The sequence below is a fragment of the Fulmarus glacialis genome, unplaced genomic scaffold (genome assembly GCF_000690835.1).
Source record: "Fulmarus glacialis isolate BGI_N327 unplaced genomic scaffold, ASM69083v1 scaffold14336, whole genome shotgun sequence".
Classification (NCBI taxonomy): Eukaryota; Metazoa; Chordata; class Aves; order Procellariiformes; family Procellariidae; genus Fulmarus; species Fulmarus glacialis.
In genome coordinates, this window is record NW_009220151.1 from 10281 (window position 1) to 32293 (window position 22013).

At 44.8% G+C, this 22013-nt stretch overlaps 1 protein-coding gene across 1 annotated transcript in view; it reads left to right on the forward strand.

The window, feature by feature from the left end:
* The window catches only part of EHD3 (EH-domain containing 3), a 30747-nt gene extending 10274 nt beyond the window's left edge, over positions 1-20473 (forward strand). Inside the window, exons 3-6 of the mRNA XM_009580665.1 lie at positions 2075-2172; positions 15299-15711; positions 16767-16931; positions 18431-20473. Of these exons, the coding sequence (XP_009578960.1) occupies positions 2075-2172; positions 15299-15711; positions 16767-16931; positions 18431-18958 (1204 nt within the window). The 3' untranslated portion in view covers positions 18959-20473. The remainder of the gene's footprint in view (positions 1-2074; positions 2173-15298; positions 15712-16766; positions 16932-18430) is intronic.
* Positions 20474-22013: the final 1540 nt, after the last annotated feature.

Sequence of the window (22013 nt, forward strand, 5' to 3'; positions counted from 1 at the left end):
CCTGGATAGAATTAGGTCATGCTCCCTGAGGTCCTGCAGTTCTGCTGGGATGGCAGAAAGGCATAACAACCTTGCCAACGGAGCCAGAATGCACTTACTCATGCTGGCCTCTGACCTTATATCTGAAATCTCCTGTGGAGTACTTTCCCTAGAGAAACTGGTGGAAAATCCCCTTGCCTGAGCCATTTAATATTAGACCAGAAGGAATGCTCAGGGCTGTAACAATGGAGAGCAAACCTGGGCTGGCAGGAAAGGGGAATAAGATGACCTCCTGAACCTTGTTCTCTGCTGCTGTGCCTGGCACTCAACAGGAGAATCAGGCCAGCCCTCCTCTTCTACATGAGGTGTTACACATTCAGAAATGGTCCCTGTTGCCACCTACCAAGCTGTGGATGTGGGAGAGAGAGGCTGTAATATATGGTCTGAAATAGCTGACAGCTTAGGAGAGAAGACACTCATCTAACCCACGAGGATTCACTCTTGTCAAAATCTTCTTGGAGTCATACAAGTAGAAAAATTGGGGTGAGGTTGTAGCATAGCCTGGAGGAGTTCATAGCTGCGGGGACTTCAGCAGAACTAGCCACTCACCAAAGCACTGCAGGGCTCTGTCTGCCTTAACTGCATCTAGTGGCCCTTGTGCCAACCCCCATACTTTATGTGGTTCTGCTTCCTCCCACAGTAACATGTTTTTTATGCCTGGATGTCACACCACCCTATTAATATGCATACGTACATATACACACACATATTTATAGCTGCCTGGAATGCCATCACAAAAAGGCTATCCATGAAATGCTACCGGGAGCCACGTTAAGTGGATAGGCTTTTACTGTCCTTTGCTGTTACCAGCAACTGAAATAGACGAGCTGCAACCCACTAAGAACAAGCACAAGTTACTCTTAGGCAGTGATTTGCATAGATACAAGAGGGGGAACAACTAGCTAAAGAGCAATTCCACACAAATGGAGCTGCAGAGGGGGGAGGAATGAATTACAAACTGAATGTAAGTCAACAATGTTATACTGCTGTTAAAAAAGCAAACATCTTACTGAGATATGTAAACAGGACTGTCATATGTAAGAGATAAGGAGGAATCCATCCACTCTGTTCACCGCTGGCAAGGTCACAGCTGGAGTACCCCGTCAGCTTGGGGCATCATGCCTGAAGAAATATGTGGAGCAGTTTGAGAGGACCCAAAAGGAAAGCTGCAGGGGTCTTCAGGGGTTTAGAGATGAGCTGGAAAGGCAGCTAGAGAGAAACTAAGGAGAGAGGGGGGGAAAAAAAAACGAACTGTTTTCTTTAGAGGAAAGACTGAGGGGGGACGGGATGACAACAGTATACGTTGCGACAAGAAGGGAAAAAGAAATTATTTTCCATGTCTACTGTGTTTGAGACTGAAAGGCATTGTAGCATGGGAGGTTTAGATTAGACGTTAAGAGAAAGAGGTTTTGCTGTAAGGATAATTAAGTAATGGAGCAGACTCCCAGCAAATGTTGGTGTGTCTGCATTGCTATGGATTTGAAGAACACCTTAGACGAACATCTGGTTGATCCTGCCTTGAGGCAGGAGGATAGACTAAGCAACCTCTTGAGATCTCATGCTGCCTATGGTGCAAGAATAGCACACTTTCTGTTTAAGATCAGATTTAAAAGAGAACAAAAATCCTACAACATTGGTGTTTTTTTTTTTTTTTAAACACGTTATTTCAGTTCACTTGAGTTCAGAACTCTGCAGGGGAATGCTTAAGTGAAGAAAAACAAATACCTCTTCTTGCTAAAATCTAAACAGCAAATGAAAACATTTGGATTTCTACATTTTCACTAACAATTCACAATTTGGGGGCCACATAAAAAAAAAAACAACAACCTGTCATAGGTCATGACTGAGACCCATGTTCCAGAAGCAGCAAAACAGAGAAAGTGCTCAGTTTTGGCTTCTTTCTCATTTCTTTAAATCAAGAGTAGCTCCAAGCTCCAACTGAGATCAGAGCCTGGCTTGTCCAATGCTGCCTGTGATGTTCAGCATGTCATAAATACCTTTTGCTTTTATTTTAAACACATTTCTTTTCACACAGGTTCGTTTGTGCCCAGCTACCTAATCCCGTGTTAGAGAGCATCAGCGTCATTGATACACCAGGAATCCTTTCTGGAGAAAAACAGAGAATTAGCAGAGGTAAGTTTTCCAAACGACAGAAGTGAAAACCAAAGTGATTCTATATGAGTTTCACCTCAAGCTGTACAAGCTGTAGGCAGAAGCACTAGTAGAAGTCTCTCAGAGATAGAGCATGACTTTACCAATGTCCCTTTGGACTCGATTTGCAATCTGCTCTAAAGAATTTAAATGCTTTCAGGAAAGGTTGTTGACAAGGTCAGCAGTACCTATGTCGCAGTCCAGTATTTCCCAGTGTAACAGATTTCCATCAGAAGGAGTCCATTAATACCTATCTGCTTTGCAGAAACACTTGCTTTCAGTGACTTATTGATGAGCCATAGGCAAGGCTCCCGTGGCAATAAACCTGGCTTTTCCAGTTGACCTAGCAGGTTTCTTGCACTGTCCAGGCTTCCTAAATCTAGCGCAGGACTGGATTGAGCTTAAGAGCCATTGGCACCCAGGTTCCTCATTGCAGTGAGGAATCTGGAAATCCTGGGGACACTGAACAGATTGATGAATAGCACAAAGTCTCTTAGTGAACTTCTGAGTGTCTCAGGCTGATCCTCTGAAGTGGGCAACATCTTGATACTTTAAACCTAACACCTGTGGCTTTTTCTTACTCTGTAAAGTGGTGGTGGCATAGCTCACATTTCTTGCAGGTTCCTTAGACAAAGCTGGTAGCTGTGCATCATTTCACTGGAAGAAAGCCAAGAGTAGTAATCATGGCATTCAGGTTTGAGAAGATCAGTTCTCATTTACGCTGCCTATTAACAATGCACGATTAAGTTTCAGCAGCACAGGCTCTACCCAAAGTGCTGAGGCCTTTCCCATATTTCAGTGTTGTGTCCCATAAGATTTCTGATGACTAATGCCTTTCCCACTTTTATAACGTTCCTTTGCATTGCAATTGTTCTTGGAAACTTCCTTTTCTCTTTTAATTGAGCAGCAACCTTGCACAGAGCCAGGTCTTGTTTGTTTTACTGGGATCTTCCACCACAGGGACCTTAGCTAAAGAAGTGTCAATAAAGCTATAAAGGACAGCTAGAGTTAGTTGAAAACTTACATTAAGCTTTTCCAACATGGGTCTCTGCACTGCTAGAGGATCATAAATTCCTTCCAGGCAGTCTACAAAAAGTAGCAAAATGCACAAGCCTTCATCAGAAGGTTGAAAAACACGCTGTGCAAGCATTCCTCCCTTCAGCAGAAAGTGTTTAAAAGTGGAGATAAACAAAAATTTATATTACATGGTGTGGACATTTTTCAGTCAAAAAACGCCACTGAAAGCAACCAGTTCTCTTGTGGAACTATCACCATGAAGAAAACTTGCTTAGGAGGAAATTTATTTTTTTCTTTAAGAACAAAAGACATTGTATGTGAGTCAAAATGGACCCATTTCAAGTCCCAAAAAGAGTTTCCATAGCCCCTTTCCCAAATCTCCTCACCAGTTCAAATCTTGACATATATTGCAAGATTTTTCCTATTTTCCAGCTCTTTCCAGTAGTAAAAATATCCTCCTGCAAAACATACTGGCACTTCTTGCTCCTCCTTTTGCAGGATTTCTCTATCAGCCTCCCAGTGGGCCTTGGTGTCCCATTCCTGCAGCTACTCTAGTAAATGCTAGCAATGCAGAACATGCTGATGCACAGCTGTGCACTGTTAGGAAAGTCACTGGTGCACTTTGACCCGAGCCAATAATGCCTCTCTAAACACCTGGGAGCAGCCTAGGGAATGTTCCTTATAAGCAGAGAAGGCTAAAAGGGAGTCCCAGTTCTCTAAGCTTTTACACGCTGTACCTGGAGGCCTGTCTTAGCATGTGGGGCAAGTTTTTCCTGGACAACTTTTCTGCCCTTAGTGCAATTAAGTGCTTGTGCGTTGGCCCTGTGACTAGAGTTTGTGGTCACTCCACCCTTTTGCCAGGAGGTGAGAACTCTAGATGGAGCACAGCCATCTCCTGCTCACCCTACCATCCCAGGAATTTGCTTTGCTACACCTCCAGCCAGACAAGGGGGCTGTCAACTGACGTAATCACAACAGTTAAAAGTACAAGGTAGGTGGGATCTCACTACGTCACCATTTATATCCAGGACAGCCTGAAACTGCTCACATGGGCCACGTCAGATGGCCTTTAATAGTTACAGGACAAGATCCTCATCTGGTTTAGATCAACAGAGCTTTGTTGAAGCTGGCAGAACTGCAGCAATTTCTGTCTGTAGGGGATCTAGCCCAGGGAGCAGAAAGAGTCAAAAAAGTGCTGAGGTACTTATGTTTAGGGAGGGCTGCTGCCAGGCATTGGCTTGAGCTTATCTCAAGGAAGCTGGTGTTTGAAAAGGAGTGCTCACCTCCCGGCTCCCATGGAAGAGGAACAGGAAAAAGTGGTGAGGCTGGTGCCTTTGCCACCAAGCTTACCTCTGCCAGCTGCCCTCATTAGCGAGTTGGTTTTGGAGGCAGATAGAGCAATAATGTGGTTTCTAGGCAGAAAACAAGACAGTGCTAAAAACTGCTGACAACAAAATGCTCCTGCCCTTCTATACCTTCCCAGCCTGCTCAGATTTCACTTGGGAATGAAGCAAGACCTGAGGGAGTCTTACAGAAGTTTCCCAAGAGACACTTTGAAGTTTCTTAACTGCTGGGAACAGGGGAGCCCTTCTTACCCCCATTGTTTGCTAGTAGTAAGTTTTAAGACCCTCAGATTGGGGTACCTATGATGCAAGTTCAGGGAAGGGAGTGGATAGTAAAGCAGCTTTCTGTCATAAATTTTAGGGGAAAAGTAAAGATGCAAAAGATGTAGCAGGCTTTCCCAGCCTGCCCATCCCATGAGAACCAGCATTTCTAAAAATAGGAAATTCCTCTCACTGGGAACATCACAAGTCTGTCCCCTTTCCCATTAGACATCAAGAGCATTAGCGAATCTATACAGTGCCAGCTTAGCAGAATCCCATAGTATCAAAGCTTAGCAATCCATGAGGGCCACCTTATACCCCTGAATTTCAAAGCAATAGCTGTTCCTGTTACTGCATCTGTGTTGAATCCCATGGTATGGGATTAGCAATCCATGAGGGCCACCTTATACCCCTGAATTTCAAAGCAATAGCTGTTCCTGTTACTGCATCTGTGTTTCAAAGAGCAGGAGTGAGGAAACTGGGTTTAAAGGAATGATTCAGGGGCCAAGACCAGGTTCTGAAGCTTTTAATTTGTCTGAACTCAACTCTGAATTAAATTCACTGCCTCGTTGCTGTTGGAAATACTAACATGACAGATAACGCAATCCCTTCCCCGATGGACAGACAGCATGCGGAAGCACCAGCGCACCAGTGTTAGTGCTAGCAGCAGTCAGCCTCATGTAGCCAGCAGCAGGGCTTTGCAAATGGGTAGCAAGCTTTCCTCCAAGCAATGCTGTATAATCCTGAGAAACGGAGCTCTGCGCTGGCTCTCTTCCAGGACACCACTACATGATCATAAGAGCCACCTTCCCTCCACATAGCAGCCCATGAAGTTTCCTGGTAGCAGACCTGCAGGTTTAGGCCTGTCAAGCAGTTGTGGGTGATGCAGTCTGTTATAGCTGAAGTCCACATCCCCTCGGCATGCAATGAGATCACCAGCACTGACACAGCTGCTGCTGCTCTCAGGCTCTGGTAAAAAGTGTAGCCAAGGAGCTGCCTGCAGTGATTCATCCTAGTGAGCTGCTGTGACTCATGCACTTCTTCATGGCGGGCACCCGTGGTGTCACAGGTGTGGTAGCTAGACCCCCTAGGGTATACAAGTTTCATTTACAGGCCTGGTGGGAAGTGTTCCCAGGATGTCATCGCCCAAAGCATCCTGCCCTTCACTGCTTCTGTATTATCCTTGCCTGGAGAACAGCCATTTTTCTTCTGGTCTTTTTCATGTACTGGGGCATGAATCTATGTCCACATGTAAAGAACTAGTCATTGCATTGCCTTGTCCCTCACTCTGTGTTCTTCTCCTTTCTTTTATTGTTTCCAGCTGAGCATGAGGCAACAGCAGGCTGCAGAGATGCCCGTAGGGGAGGTAGTGCTACCAAAGCAGCACTCTTTTGGCTGCTTAGACAATTTGATAATAATATGGATGCCATCCATTTGCAAAACACTGTTCTGGTGTCACATAATGAGCCCAGGCCATCCTGCTGGGAGGGAAGATGAGAAAGGGGTGACTGTACTGAAATAAATGAGGACAAAGGGGAGGGCCACAGGTCAGGTCATGCCATACAACAGAGCCAGGGCAGGAGTTAGGACTTCCTCATAATTCATCATCTTAAGCAGTTTGCCATGCTAATTGAGCCACCTGGTAACAGCAATTTATGCGCTTCAGTAGCAGTGCCATCCCTGGGGGGCTGAGCCTTACATGCTCTGCTAACCATCAGTCTTGACCTACACATGCCCTGAGCTAAGCAGATCCAAGTCTGCCAAGTTCAGCGATGCCCTGGCCAAGTTGTATTTGATCCCTGTTTCAGGGTAGTACTTCCTGAATATATCCTGAACACTTACTTCATCTTCACCCTATATATGTCACCTCCCTTTCCCACAGTAGCGGTGAGCACAAGGTCCTAGCCAGGAGGTAAGGGCTGGCAGCATCATTCCCCATCAGCTTTCTTTCCAATACGACTATTCCAGCCTTTTTCCAGCCTTCCACCCAGTTCCATTCTGCTGGCTGCAGTGCAGCCCGGGCTTCCCATAACCAAGGAAACCACACAGTAGCCTTGCTGTCTCTCCTGGGAAGGAAGAATTCCCAATGACTAGCAGCTTCAGCATCAGAGATATTTAGTCACTCACCAGCCTGACAGTGAGAAGAAAAATGCTGATGGGCAACAGTCTTAGGCAGTGCAGAGCTCTCAGTCTGGCTGTGTCAGAAATAGCCATGCTTGGAAGGGAAAGGCAAACACCAAGGGAATTGATGTACTCCCACTTCATGCAATGTTGTTTAGGGTACAATGGCAACAAGAAAATATTTTTTCCAAAGAGTTTTGTCACGTGTGCTAGCAACAGCATGATACACAGCTGAAAGCATCCACCCTGAAAGCCTCTAAAAGGAAGGCATTTCAAACATTTGCTATAATACTCCCCACTGGTGATGTTTGCTTATACTTTGTATTTCGCTCTGCCTGGGAGGGTGAAAGTGCAACTGGTTAGTTTTGACTTCCCAGTTCACCTCCATTACTGCAGTGCAGTAGCTGCTCTGCCAACTTGCCTGATTTTATCAGTCTCACAAATGCATACTGTTCCACTGAAAAACTCGGTTCCTACAGTCACACAGTTCTGCACTTCCTCTAAGAGCAACGCAAAAATGAGCATAAAATCTGCACAGTTCTGGCCCTTTTTATTCATAGAAATATGTGGAGCCACAAGCCTAACTCTTCTGACCTGAAAGCAGGATGCAAACAAAAACTGCAGGTTATATTTGGGTTTGGGGAAGACCAAACCACGATTTTGTTCAAGGTGAGGAGAGGGGAGAGGTGCTGTCCTCATGATTTGGGTTGGAAATACTGCTATGTTTTGCATTTCCAGAACTGGACGAGAAAAAAATAATGCAAAAGAACTGAGATTAAATAGTTGCACGGATAGAAAGGTCTGTGCTTCCCCCCCCGCCCCCCACTTCTGTTAACATATACCAAGTACTTAATTTTTGTCTGATTTTGAACAGTTGATCTAACAAGTCTGATTTTTAGAACAACTGCTCAATTTGGCCATTTTACTGTCCACTGTGCACTCCAGAAATATCTTAAGTATCTGTTTCATCAAGGAAAGATAGTCATGCCCATGAGTATCTCAATTTGCATTGTGTATGCCCATCATGTATTCTTTCAGCATCCTGAGTAACAATGGAGAAGGACTGTGTTTCCTAGTCACTGGTAGCAGCTATCAGTTACTGATGGCCATTTCAGGCCAGGTTTTCAAACACGATTTCTCCCCAGGTTTAAAATACGTGTACTGGGAGAATTCAGTTTGTGTTTGGACTAGAGAAAAAAAAAAACAAAACTGTCGTGGTTTAACCCCAGCTGGCAACTAACCCCCAAGCAGCCGCTCTCTCACCCCCCTGCTCCGGTAGGATGGGGGAGAGAATTGGGAGGGCACAAGTAGAAAAACTCATGGGTTGAGATAAAAACAGTTTAATAATGGAAATAAACCAAAGTAGAACAGTAATAATAACAATGATAACAACAACAGAATATACAAAGCAGGCGATGCACAATGCAACTGCTCACCGACCACTGGCTGCGTGTCGTGAATGGGGGGCGAGTGTCCTGTCCCCCCCAATTTTTTATACTGAGCATGATGTCACATGGTATAGAATACCCCATTGGCCAGCTGGGTCAACTGCCCCGGCTATGCTCCCTCCCCACAGCTTCCCCTGCACTTAGCAGAGCATGGGAGGCTGAAGAAAGAAGTCCCCGGTGCAAGCACCACCTAACAACCACCAAAGCATCATTGGGCCATCAGTGCTCCTCTCGTACCAAATCCAAAACACAGCACACACCCCAAGTTACTGGGAAGAAAGTAAACTCTGTCCTAGCCGGAACCAGGACAAAAACTTCCTTGGAATTCCAGCTATGCGTCAGCGCTGCTCTGCACTGACCTCTCTGGAAAACTTGGCCTATATTCAGATGCCTTCTGAGGTCTCAAAATCTGGCTAGGAATTGTTTTGAGGGTTGGCCCAAGTACCAGGAAACACTCAGTCCATCTGTCACAAATTACGAAGATATAAATGTGTAAAGAGTAGAGGGGACAAGTTCTGCTGTGTGCACATAAAAGCTAAACAGGCTGTCATAAGGAAACTTTGCTCTGGACAATGCTGTCATCAGTTTTACTCCACCCAACTGGAACGTGTCTAGTGAGGTTTCACTCAATTTCCACTGGCATAAAGCAAGAGCCCTGTCAGGCTCCCAGTCTCTTCCCAATCCTGAAACCCTTGTAATAAACAACATGAAAGCAAGAGGCCACAGTCTGCCACTCCAGGTACTGGTTAATGCAAATGTTAGCATTAGAAATCTGACACCAGCCCATCTTCCCTAGCTGAGAACATAGGCAGATTTGCTGTGCTTTATTAAGTCCTTTTGCCTTTGCTTTGGAAACCTTTAGGTCTCCAAAACATACGTAATATTTCCATTAGTTCTATGGTACCGAGGGGAAAGAAACGCAGAGCACTGGCTGGAAGAATTCATGCTGTGAATCAGCAGCTCCAGGACAGATTATTTCTTTAAGTATAGGCAAAGGCAGAACTGATCGGCAAGCTGAGACCTGCTCTAGAAATTATGACACGTATCATCCATAGAAATCTTTTCATCCTGAAGGACTTCTGTCTACTTCCCAACACACCCACAGATACACATTGCAGGAATCTCTTTATATCCCCTTGGAAGGCAGCCACTTCCAGAGAGGAGTATGGCAGCTTTTTACAAAGATGGTTTAAGATAAGCTGCAGTGAGGTATATCCAATACCCATCCCTCGCTTTTTATCTTCCCTTCTGTCCTCTCCTTGCTGGCACCACCAGCTCCTCACCTTGAGAGAAACATGCCCAAATCACTGTTCTTCCATCCAGTCCCAGCTGTTTCATCTCTCATACTCTTCCCCAGCACCCTCGTCTCTCCACTGCGCCATCCCTCCCTGGGTCTCACAACAGCTGCCCACCCTGCTTCCCACTCATTTTGTGTGTCCTCAAAGAGATGTGTCACTTTCCCTCCCTTCCTCCCCTCATTTTCTTCTCCTGACCATCATGTCACCTTCCTTCTCCTTTGCTCACAGCCATCTGTCACACTCGGGTAACACCTGCCCTTGCTGGCACATTCTCCCCCTCCAGTGTGGGCTGCCTGCTTGTTTTGCCGTAACACAGTCTTCTTCCCTAGACTTTGAAGGGCTTTCAGGCAGGACGTCACTGTGACCAGTTAGACTAAGCCTCCAAACCCTCTTACTCAATTTTAAAATTCAGATCAAGTCATTAGCGCCCTGGAATAGGCACTCATTTCATCTCCAAGAGCTGCTCCCTCTCTAGATGGTCAGTGTTTGCTATGCCAACTACCCCATCTTCTTCTGATGCTGTCTTCAGACACACAGAGCCAATCTATCAGTTGACAAATAGGGATGCAGTCATAAAACTCTGCCCTATAGAGGGCTGCAATCTAGTGAATTTTCAGTCTCTGGATAATACCAGCTTTAGAAGGACAAAAAGGGAGCATCTAAGTGACTAAAATTCAGCAAGAAAGAGGTAAATTCCTAAAAGCAGCAGTGCAGTTTAAAGCAGTACTGACAGCAAACTGTGAGATACCTGGTACAAAGCAGCAGCTTTGGGTCTTTCAGCATTTCTTGATCTTATTACGCCCCTTCCATTCCACCCGAACTCTACTACCACAGGGCTGTGGCCACAGTTCCACAAGACAGGAAATCCAGTAGTGAGCTTAATATCAGACAAAAACCAACCAAACAAAAAACAACCACCAGTGTAACTACATGGTGAGAAATGCTGAACCAATACATGCAGACTCATTGCTGGTTTAAATTGGCTTAAAAATGTTACAGCCAGGCAGATTTTATGCTGGGTCAGATATCATCCATCTTCCCACAGTCAGCATAAAGACTGTGTCATGCCTGGTCTGACTTGACAGAAACGTAATTGCATAATCCTGCCAGATCTTAGTGAAATGCATGCTGCCAGGTATTCCAATAGTGCACAGACAAGTATTCATTAAGCCAGTCTGCCTTATGGAGTCTAGGTGGCGGGGAGTCTGCAGGAAGATAATTTTTTCTCTGTAGGCTGAATCCACTGACAGTCCTGCTGACTTGTCAGCTTTGTATTAAATCTGTTGAGTCCTTTTCATGCTGTCAGAAGGAAACCTGTCCCAAGAAAAAACATGTGATAGAAGAAAATTACTGTTGCGTTCATCTTGTTCTCCTAGTACTGTATGGTTGGGATTCATTTTCTATTCATGTTCACCTTATCTGGAGGTTGTGAAAGAAGCTGCATCAGTGATATTAGAGAATGTTTAAATACACATCATACTTTTCAACAGAAATGCCAGTGCAACCACAAACAGCCAGGTATTACTGAACAGAAAATTCTCCCCTTTACATTTCTGTCTGAACATCCCTATAATAATAGTTTTGCATTTATGCAGCTTTGGCAAGCAGATGGCTTCCCAAATGCCCTGTAACTTCACAATAAAGCTATCCTTCATGTGGATAGCTTCATCCATCACTGAAATGCTGCCAAGTCAGAGATAGTAACTGGCTGCTTTTGAGAGAGGCCTTAGCAACACTCTACAGCACTAAGAGAGGGCATAAAGAGACATAACGCATTTGTGGTGGAATAAGCAAGGGGACACTTCGAAAACTGCTAATTTGACTGTAGATCAAGATCGGTTCTTGGTCTAAGCTCACACTGTAATAAACTGCCAGAAGAAAGTAGAGTCAGGCCCTATGCATCTGTGAAATAAAAAAGGGGCAGGAGAAGAACTGAAGTGAGGCTATAATGTTTAGATTTAGTTACAGAATGAGCTTTATGTGTTTTCGGGTGTTGAGCACCTCCAGCTCTGGCTGGAGTCAGGCAAAATATCTCAAGTTCTCTATGCTGTTGGAAAGTCTTCTGAAAATGAAAGCTCTGAACTAAACATTAAAATACAAATTTAAGACCTTATCTTTAAACATCTTTATTAGTAGCTTGTCCTTAGAGTTTTACACTGTCACCCTGCTATCCAAATGCTTTAGTAGCAATCTACTCTTTTATATGCTAAAAGCAAAACTAAAAAGTCAACACTGTGAATCACCTGTGTGGCAGTTCTCTAGGCACCTGTCTGTGTGAGAAAACACCATCACAGTCAGTGACTCCAAGTAGATAGATGTAAATAGAGGTCTGTCCCATCTGCCCTTTCCACATGTCATGCTATGCATTAAGCAACAATACAGCACACAATAATTTTCCTCTTTCCTCTTCTAAAGTATTCTGTCACTTAAGAACAAAATATATACACATACACCTTGGTTTTCCTGCCGACTACCTCCGTACAGGAGGATGCACGTGTGATCGGCATTTGTTAAGAGCTGCACACAGAGATGTTCTTGCTTAGCTGGGCACCAACAGGAGAGGTCTCACATGTTCCCTTAAGCGCTAAAGCAAGCGGGACATACAAGAGGAATATGTGGGTTGGGCTTTTGTCCCAGCATGGGATGCACATGAATAGAGATATGCAGGACAGCTGTCAAGAGAATATCTCAGAACAAGCAAAGAAGCTGGGAAAGAAAGTCTGCTAATCAATCTAGACATTTAATGAAGTCCACAGGGATATTCAAGACTCGCTGTATGTTACTGTAGCAGCTGGGAACATACAAAAGGTCTGAGCAGATATTAATTCCCTTTTCTTGTTGGGTAGAGCAACATTTTTGTTCTTGAATAGGAAAGAGAGGCTCACAGAGCAGATACCCTCTAAGTGCTACTGTGGATCCAGGCTCAACACATGATAAAAATCAACAGAGCTAAGCACCTTAAGATACTTTTGGACAAACCCTGAGAACCAGGCAGATCAAAGGGCTAAGATCAGTCTCCCAAGTCCTCAGCTAATACCAAAACTACAATACCATCTTTTTTTTTTTTCTTCTTTCTTGCCTTTTTTTTTTTTTTTTGAATAATCAATCCCTCTTTTACTGAATCACTAAAAGATGGTCTGAGTGTCAGGTGCAGACACTTTCCCCACCTCATCCCAGCCCCTATTAACACAGGGAGCCTAACAGTGGCTGTTCCTCTACTATCAGAGGGAAACCATCCACACGATCTATGACAGGACATCACTGCAGCATTACAAGATGCCCTAGAGAGCACGACTCCATTTCCCCTTGATCCCCACAAGAAAGAGGCTGCAAGACATAGTCATGTTGCAGTTCAAACGCGTGCCAGCTTGACAAGAAAGCATCCCAGTCAATGAGATTTGACAAGCTTAAGTGCACAAACATCTCCAAACAAAGTCACCCTGACTCATTCCATGGTGAAAAAGCAAGCTGTGTAGCTCTGCATATGAAGAATAAACTATCCTGCCATGCTAGATGACTTCCAGTACAGCCCAGGCAGAACTGAACATTAGGTGCAGGTGTGCATGCCATGTTTAGCAAAGTTGGGGGGTGGGGGGTCCCCGTTTGCAAATTCATTTATCTGCTTGCAGGGGTACAGCTTACAGCCTGAACCCAGTCCAAGTGAAATGAGGTATCAGCATTGACTCTGTCCTGCTGCCATGCCTCCTAGTGCAATTTGGGAAGGAGTCACAGCATGCATAGCTTTACAGCAGATACGCAATTAGACCCGTGGAAGCGAGCTCCCTACAGCGAGAACATCTAAGGTTAAAAGGCTGTTAATATCTGAAAGCAAGCCGGACCAAGTTTATTTCAATTGTAAGAGGGTCTGACTCGTGATTGTTACTGAGGTCAGACACATGGACTGGGCAAGATACACAGATATCAATATAATATATTGAATACTCAGCAGGTCTCTGTCAAAGGTAATACCAGTTCTGAATTCTCTGAAGTTCTCAGCGTCAAACATAGCTGAGCAAAGAGCCAGGGCCCAGCATCGCTTGCTGCTGCTAGAGGCAGTACTGGTGTTCTGAGTGAGCAGAAAGCCACTGGTGGGACAAACATCTATCTCTTCCATCTATGATTTCTGTAGATCCCGTGGGAGAGAGCAGGGCAAGCCATCCACATCCAAGAGCGCTTCCCCCCCTGCCCCACCTTTTCTTGTAAGGAGCAAACTATAATTGATTGAAGCAAAACCTGCCCAGTAATACTTTGCAGTTGTGTAAAACTTCTCAGTGGTAAACAGTTAATACCAATTTATCCAGCTGAAGAGAAGGTTCACACAGGCTTTACTCCTGACTTGAGAGCCAGGATTTCACTCCAGTTTGCTCAGTCACAAGGGAGAAAAGGCCAATGGCAAAAATCAAGGTCAGAGCTCAGCAGTGCTCCCTTCTGTAGCTCTGATCTAAAGACTAGGATGCACTGGTTGCCCTCTAGGTTTTGGAGAGAGCAGAAAGAAAAAAGAAAAGAAAAGAAAAAAAGGCGGGAGGGGGGAGATCACTGAACTAATTATCATATATTTGTTCATGAAAGCTGAGATTAAAATAGTATGTTACAGGATTTGAATGCAAATAGCATATGCTCCGTCCTGATATCTCCTAACAGAGTGCAGCACTCTGGCAACACAAATAACCCCAAATGTTGCACAGCATGGGAGAGCCTGACAGAGCAGAGGGAGAGCACCAGTCTCTCAGTGAGGCTTTAAAGAAGGTGAAAAAACACCACAAAGCTAGGAAAGAAGGTAACTTTGTTGCTGTCATTGCTGCTGTTTTAAAAACATCTCCACACACACTATTTATCATGCCCTGTATTGCATAGAGATGGACCCAAGTCTAACACTATGCATCCATTATCCTTAGTTCTGAGGCATGTGAAATTTGAACTCACTGTTCGTAGCTTGAGTCCACCTCTGCTGTTCACAGCAGTGCTGTCTTCTAAGCATCAAGTACTTAGCAAAGTAAACACAAATCATTTTGCTTTGTGCACATGCAGCAGGTATGACAGGATGATTATTTAGGTAAGGCAGGTTATTTGCATCCTAGGTTTTGAATTGGATGGGACAAAGTTAGTCTCGCACAACTAGACAAGACCTGGGAGTTATTAAGCAGTAGAGATATGCATTTCAAACCAGTCTGGGTGCAAGTACTGCAATTATCCAGCTTTCTACAGCCTTTGTAGGCTATGCTGATGGCCAGTAATTCAGAAACTAGACCTCCCTTGTTGCCACATGCAAGACTTCTGCAGTAGCTGTTTGAATATAGCAGTTTCCCCGTGATACGCGTTTGAATGAAGCGTCTCTGTAGCACAAGTTCAAGACTTCTTTGGGTGATCTCTTAATGTGGAGAAGATGAGAGCTATCCTTAACTGTGCGCATCTTGGGCGTTTCAGTGTGAAGGACAGCGCCTCATCTCCACCTTCTCTGGGACAAGGAACGATGTTTCGTGTTTCCTTTATCAAGCTACCTGATCTACTGTGGAAGCTTCCTCTTTGCCAGCTTACCCTCAGATGGCATGGTTCAGGTACAACAAGCAGGCTTTTCTACTCCCATGCATGTGCATCTCTGCTTTTCCTCCACCCTTCGCAGGTTATGACTTTGCCGCTGTACTGGAGTGGTTTGCAGAGCGGGTTGACCGCATCATTCTCCTTTTTGATGCGCATAAGCTGGACATCTCTGATGAATTCTCCGAGGTCATCAAGGCCCTGAAGAACCACGAGGACAAGATGAGAGTTGTTCTCAACAAGGCTGACCAGATAGAGACTCAACAGCTGATGCGGGTGTACGGTGCCCTCATGTGGTCCCTGGGAAAGATCGTCAACACTCCTGAGGTCATCAGAGTCTACATTGGCTCCTTCTGGTCCCATCCATTGCTAATCCCTGACAACCGCAAGTTGTTTGAGGCAGAGGAGCAGGACCTGTTCAGGGATATCCAGAGCCTGCCACGCAATGCAGCCCTGAGGAAGCTGAATGATCTCATCAAGCGAGCACGGCTGGCCAAGGTGGGTGTTGGCATAGAACCACCCAAGCATTCAGTTTGGGCTGTCGGCAGTATGCAGGCTATGGGGAAGTGGTTTTGGCCAGTTCGGCTTGCAGAGCTGGTGGATCCTACTGTTTTTCCATCCCATTTCATTCAGGCCCAGCATATTAGTCCTATGCACTTCAAGGAAGAAGGCACCTCCTTTGCTTGGTGCGTCAATCACAGCAGGCCAGAGTGAGGAAGATAGCCACAGATCAAAGCAGGTAGCACTTGAAGGGATCTGGAAAGCAGTTGCTCTGTGGTAGCAACTTGAAAATTAGGACCAATTCAGTATATCAGAATCACACACAAAAGGAATCGGTAAGTTCTAGGTCTTTTGCCTTAAACTTTCTTAGCCAAGAGAGATACCTGGCTTAGATGGATGCGGAGGAGGTGGAGACTCACAAGAATGGCAAATAAGCCTGCCGTATTTTGAATATTTGAAATGAGTTGAATGAAGCCCCTCAGAATATAGGGAAGAACCCCACATCAATTGAGAAAAGAGATCGAAAGATCCCTAAAAAGCTTTCTGTGCAAGGGTCTTCATTTCTAAGAGAAAACGCGTGGGTCCACCATAAAAAACAAACAAACAGCGCCAGAATGTCACGTAAGTTAAGGACTGGTATTCGTACTAAAACTTTAAAGTCTAGAGAGGTCCAAAACCTGTATGTTTAGTTTGGACTGGAAAGGGACTATTCCCTGGAAAGCCATCCCCAGTGGAAGAAAAAAAAAAAAAACAGAAACAACACAGCACCACCACTCCCTCCAGGAAGTGCGTATGCATGTTACTCTCTGCATGGCCAGGACTCATACGCTGTCTTCACCTTGTCTCAGCACAGCCAGAGCGCACAGCTGAGCACCACTTAGCACTGAAGCAATAATCAGTAGGTACAGGCAGGCCGAGGAGCTGAGCCTGTTCTTCAGCATGGAACAAGATGGGGTTGAGTCCTAGGCACAGATATTCTCTGCTGGGAAGAATTTTCTGATATGCTCTTTAACACTTGTTGTCTTCATTCCATATTATTTGATGCCCTTCAGGTCCATGCCTACATCATCAGTTCCCTAAAGAAGGAAATGCCCTCAATGTTTGGGAAAGACAATAAAAAGAAAGAGCTTGTTAACAACTTGGGAGAGATTTATGCCCGGATAGAGCGGGAGCATCAGATCTCACCAGGAGACTTCCCTAATCTGAGAAAAATGCAGGTAAGCAGTGGCATCTTGGCAGAGCACCAAACATCCAGGGAAAAAAAAGGTAATATCGTAGAAGCCACACAGAGGTTGATTGTTGTTGCTTGTGGGAAAGGCCTGTTGTCATGTTGAAGTGGGCCTTGAAATATGTGCAGGCTATATTTGGGCATGAACACTTCTGGCACATAGAGCTCATGTGAAGCTACATCTGCCTTCATTTCTCAAATCTTTGCCTGAATAGCACTTTGCAGCAAATTATTTCCTCTATTTTTCTTTATTTTTAATTCCAGGTTCCATTTGCAGATTTTTCAGATCTAAAAATACTGCTAATTTATATTAAAAGGAAAGCTATATTCTGAAAAGCCTGCATACGCCCCTCTCATCAAGAGCTGTATTTTTTTTGTCTTCTACTTCACTCCTTGTTTCTAGAAAGAGAGAAAGGAGGCCGTGAAAACTTAAAGCCTCTTTTCCATTTTAAGCAGAGAAGCAGTTTTCTGTTCTGCAGAGCTGAGACCTGACCCAGTGTTCATGTAAGTCAAAGACTTCAAAGGACCTTGGATCAGAGCCTTGTATTGTTTATTCAAACAATGCTGGACACTGCTACATTGCTGCGTGGCTTCAGTCCAAGCAGAAACCTGTTCTGAGATTGCTAGCTGCTGAAGTCATTACTAGCTCCCTATGGAAAATACAGCATCTACTCTTTTTTTTTTTAAAAGTACATTTTCCATAAGTTCTGGGGAATGAGATCTATGGAGTGTATCCAATAGAAGATCCCATTCACTGCTTGTTAAAATGTGTGCTTAACTGTTTAAAAATAACTATACCAATCCAATAAAAGTAAATAGTGTGGATTTAACAAGTGGAGCGTGAAGGATAAAGCTTTAGGTCATTCCGCAGTTTTTAGAAGAGAGTTATCTGCAGGCCCTGCTCAAAGCGCTTTTGCTTAGGTGTGAAAATTACAGAAACTGAGCCATACTGTAAAGACATGCTCACCTCTTTACAGACATGCTACTGTCTTTATGGCATCTGAAAGATGCACTGCATGATGATGAGTAAAATAGTCTTTTGCCAGAGTGGCATCTCCTTCCCAGAGCACAGAGGGGAAGGGAACGCAGAGCACTGGCTGGAGGATGTAGCAAGAGCTGCACAACCAGTTTGCCTTGAACAATTTGGTCTTCAAGGAGATTGCTTCTATGTGGCTTAGAAAGGAGTCGTCTTATGTGCATATGGCCATCATCTGGGCCTTTGACTAAACCACTTCCCCTCTCTGTACCATGTCAGCCCCCCTTTGTAAGCTGAGAAGATCATTTTCTGTAGGGCTTAAAGATGGCCAGCCAGGAGACCCCATCACATGCTGAGCAGGGCTATCAGAGGAGGGAATGCTGTGCTCCCCACTCCTCTTCTGCAACAGCAGTTTTTTTGAGCCAAACAGCAGACAGGCATCCCACCCTACACTGTTACTGCACTGTGCACGGCCGTGTTGCTCACCTTTTGCTATGTTGTCCCACTTTCAGGATCAATTGCAAGCCCAGGATTTTAGCAAGTTCCAGCCTCTGAAGAGCAAACTGCTGGAGACCGTGGAAGACATGCTCGCCAACGACATCGCCCAGCTCATGGTGCTCGTACGCCAGGAAGAGTCGCAGCGGCCAACCCAGATGGTGAAGGGAGGAGCCTTCGAGGGCACCTTGCATGGTCCATTCGGCCATGGCTATGGCGAAGGCGCTGGCGAAGGGATCGATGATGCTGAGTGGGTGGTGGCCAGGGACAAGCCCATGTATGATGAGATCTTCTACACACTCTCGCCTGTCGATGGTAAAATAACTGGTGCCAATGCAAAGAAGGAGATGGTAAGGTCTAAGCTGCCCAACACGGTGCTGGGCAAGATATGGAAACTGGCTGACATCGACAAAGATGGCATGCTGGATGATGAGGAGTTTGCCTTGGCGAATCATCTCATTAAAGTCAAGTTGGAGGGTCACGAGCTGCCAAATGAGCTCCCTTCCCATCTCCTCCCTCCATCCAAAAGGAAAATAACAGAGTGAAAGGAAGGTTAACAGGGGAGAGGGAAAGGGAAGGGGAAAGAAAGATCTAGAAAAACATGTTTACTTAAATTATACCTTTAGATGTGAGATCACCTTTGGATTTATACCTATTTTGCTGTATGAAGAAAAAAACCTAAAGCAGAACAAAAAAGTCCAATCCTTCTTCATGATAACATGCAATTAACTCTTCCAGTGTAATGTCCCTGCTTTCTAATGTGTAGTCTGTAAACATGAAGGTAAAGAAAGGATGTTGAGACTAGGAGAATCTGATAAGCGGGAGTAGAAGAAAAACTGACCTGGGCTGCATTTTGTGAGAGTGGAATAGGCACTAATAGAAATCTGCTAACTGCCAGTATCACTCCTGAGCTTTGGCTGTACCTTCTGCTGTTCAATGGGTCTTGCAAACTTTGGGAGACTGAGATCTTGATAGCAAAGAGGAAACCACAGGTCTCCAAGCTCTTGGCCAAACTAAAGAGCACTTCCTAGTTAACATAAGCCCACACTAAAATACTAGATACTAAACCCCAGAGTTAAGAATTTTAGGAACTTTGATTCACTGTTACAAGCATTTCCCTGTCCTTAAAGAAAAAAAATATAAATAAAATCTGAAACAGCTCTGAACTGGGCAGCTGGAGTTCCTCATTGTTCGCTGTGGGACAGGCACTAAGAATTCCCAATCGCCTCTACCTCCCATTCAATCCTGGGGGAGATTTGTTCTGCAGGCATGGCCAAGAGAACCACCCCCCAGGGGAAACAGAAGGAGGGGGCACTAGAAGCAGACATCAGGTGGGTTGGAAGGGAGGAACACCACTCCCAGGCTCACCGAACATTTCCCGACCAGTGGATAGTGTTTTCTCTTTGAACAATGGTGGTGTTTATCGTTCCTGTGAAGTGATATGTCTACTCTCATCGTGCACAGTGAAAGCTACTAGGTCCCATTCTTACTGTAAAGATAAGAACCCCACACTGTCAGGTAGATGGTCCATCATAAGAGCAGAGAACACAGTGGGGCAGTAGGCAGGGCTTGCTTTACTGCCTGTGCCCCCACAAATACAGCCAAGACATTGACAGCCTTCACCCATCCTCCTCCTCACCACACAGTAACGCTTGATTCCTTCCAGAACCTCTACCCTGAGCCAAGAGACCTTCCCTCCCTCTTTCATGCTCTATGAAATTTTTGTTTTCAAGACCTGGTTTTGGCAGAAATCCCTCTATTTCCTTTTTTGCTTCCCAAACACACACACACGCAGGCACTCTTCTGGTTTTTGTTGTTGCTTTGGAGCAGCGTGTTGTTCCAATTCCTGTTGTCACTTTATATAAGCTGAGCTCCTACTGTGATGAAAAACCAAGACAAGTATAACTTATTTTATATCTCTGTGTTCATATTATATAGAGAAATATATTCTGTGTATGTAGGATGTGCTTATTGCAGTACATTTATCGCTTGTCTTAAAAATTAATGCATTAACCTTTTTTGTACCCTGGTCCTAAAACATTATTAAAAAAGAAAGGCCAGATCTGTCTATTTCTTTACATAGCAAAATGAAATGCATCTGAAAAGAAAAAAAATCTTATGTCTACATGCAACAGAGTGAGGAAATCATCCTTAGCACATTCCCAAACGTGCATGTACAGATCAACCCTGCCAGTGTCGGGTGCGTGCTGCTGAATGACTGGTTAACATCTGCAACGTCTCCTTTCTCTTCTGGCAGTCTAATCACAACCTCGATACTTTCTGAAGCATGTGGAATTGTACCCACGATTCACCTTATTCAACACAGAGTAGAGGTAACAACCAAATAAATACTTCATTAGGAAAAGGAATATATTGAAAGACTTTCCTCCTGCCAGTCACAGATGAGAATGCTACAGATTTATGAAGATCTGGAAAGGAAACAAAAAACCTTAGTCCTAAATCTTGCTGGCTCTAATTTTACTTCTGTCTTCATTGACCTTTCTTTACACGTTCATTACAGTGATCATTATCCCCAGAATGGGACAGTGTCGTGGTTTAACCTGGCAGGCAGCCAAATACCACGCAGCCGCTCGCTCACTCCTCCCACTGGTCGGGCAGGAAGAGAATCGGAAGGGTGAGAGTGAGAAAAACTCGTGGGTTGAGGTAAAGACAGTTTAATAGAACAGAAAAGGGAAAATAATAATAATGATGATAGAATATACAAAATGAGTGATGCACAATGCAATTGCTCACCACCTGCGCTGACCGATAACCAAGTAGCAATCCTGGATCACGCCTACCATTCATATACTGAGCATGACGTCACATGGTATGGAATACCCCATTAGCCAGCTGAGCTGGCTGTCCTGATTATGTTCCCTCCCATCTTGTGTACCCAGCTCAGTCAGTAGGCATGGGAGCTGTCCTTGGACTAGGAGGGTACTTAGCAACAACTGAAAACATCAGTGTGTTATCAACATTCTCCTCTTACTAAATCCAAAACACAGCACTAGGAAGAAATTTAACCCTATCCCAGCCGAAACCAGGACAGACAGTGAAATGCACTAAGACAGTGAGAGCACTTAGGATGGCACTGGGGAAGCACTCGGAAAGAGAGTGTGAGGAGTAACGGTTGGCAGAGCTTCCATTTAGCATTTGTACAGGATGACGGAGAGAGAGGGGAGAGGAAATCATAGGGTGGAAAGCAAGAAGCAATAAATGCAAATTTAGAGAGAAGTCAGCAGACCGTATGTCACTCCAGTTCAACTACCCAGTGACCCCTAGTTTAACTGTCATTACAGCATGCACATCTGCTAACGCTGCCCAGGTCTTTCTGTGGAATCTGTGTCCATCTCACTCCAGGTTGAGGGACAAGGTTGAGGCTGAACAGAGCACCCTGAATCAGCCCTACCTCTACGCGGCATGATTTTCTGATGGCCGCTCTTACAGCGCATTGCTTGTGCCAATTGTGTCATGCTGAAATTTAACACTTTCTTAAAAAGCAGAAGATTACTGGTTCTCAAAAGGGGTGGGAGAAGGTGAGGTCTATTAGTCTTTTTCCCGTATACACCAGCAAGGTGCTCAGGTAGGCCAAAAATT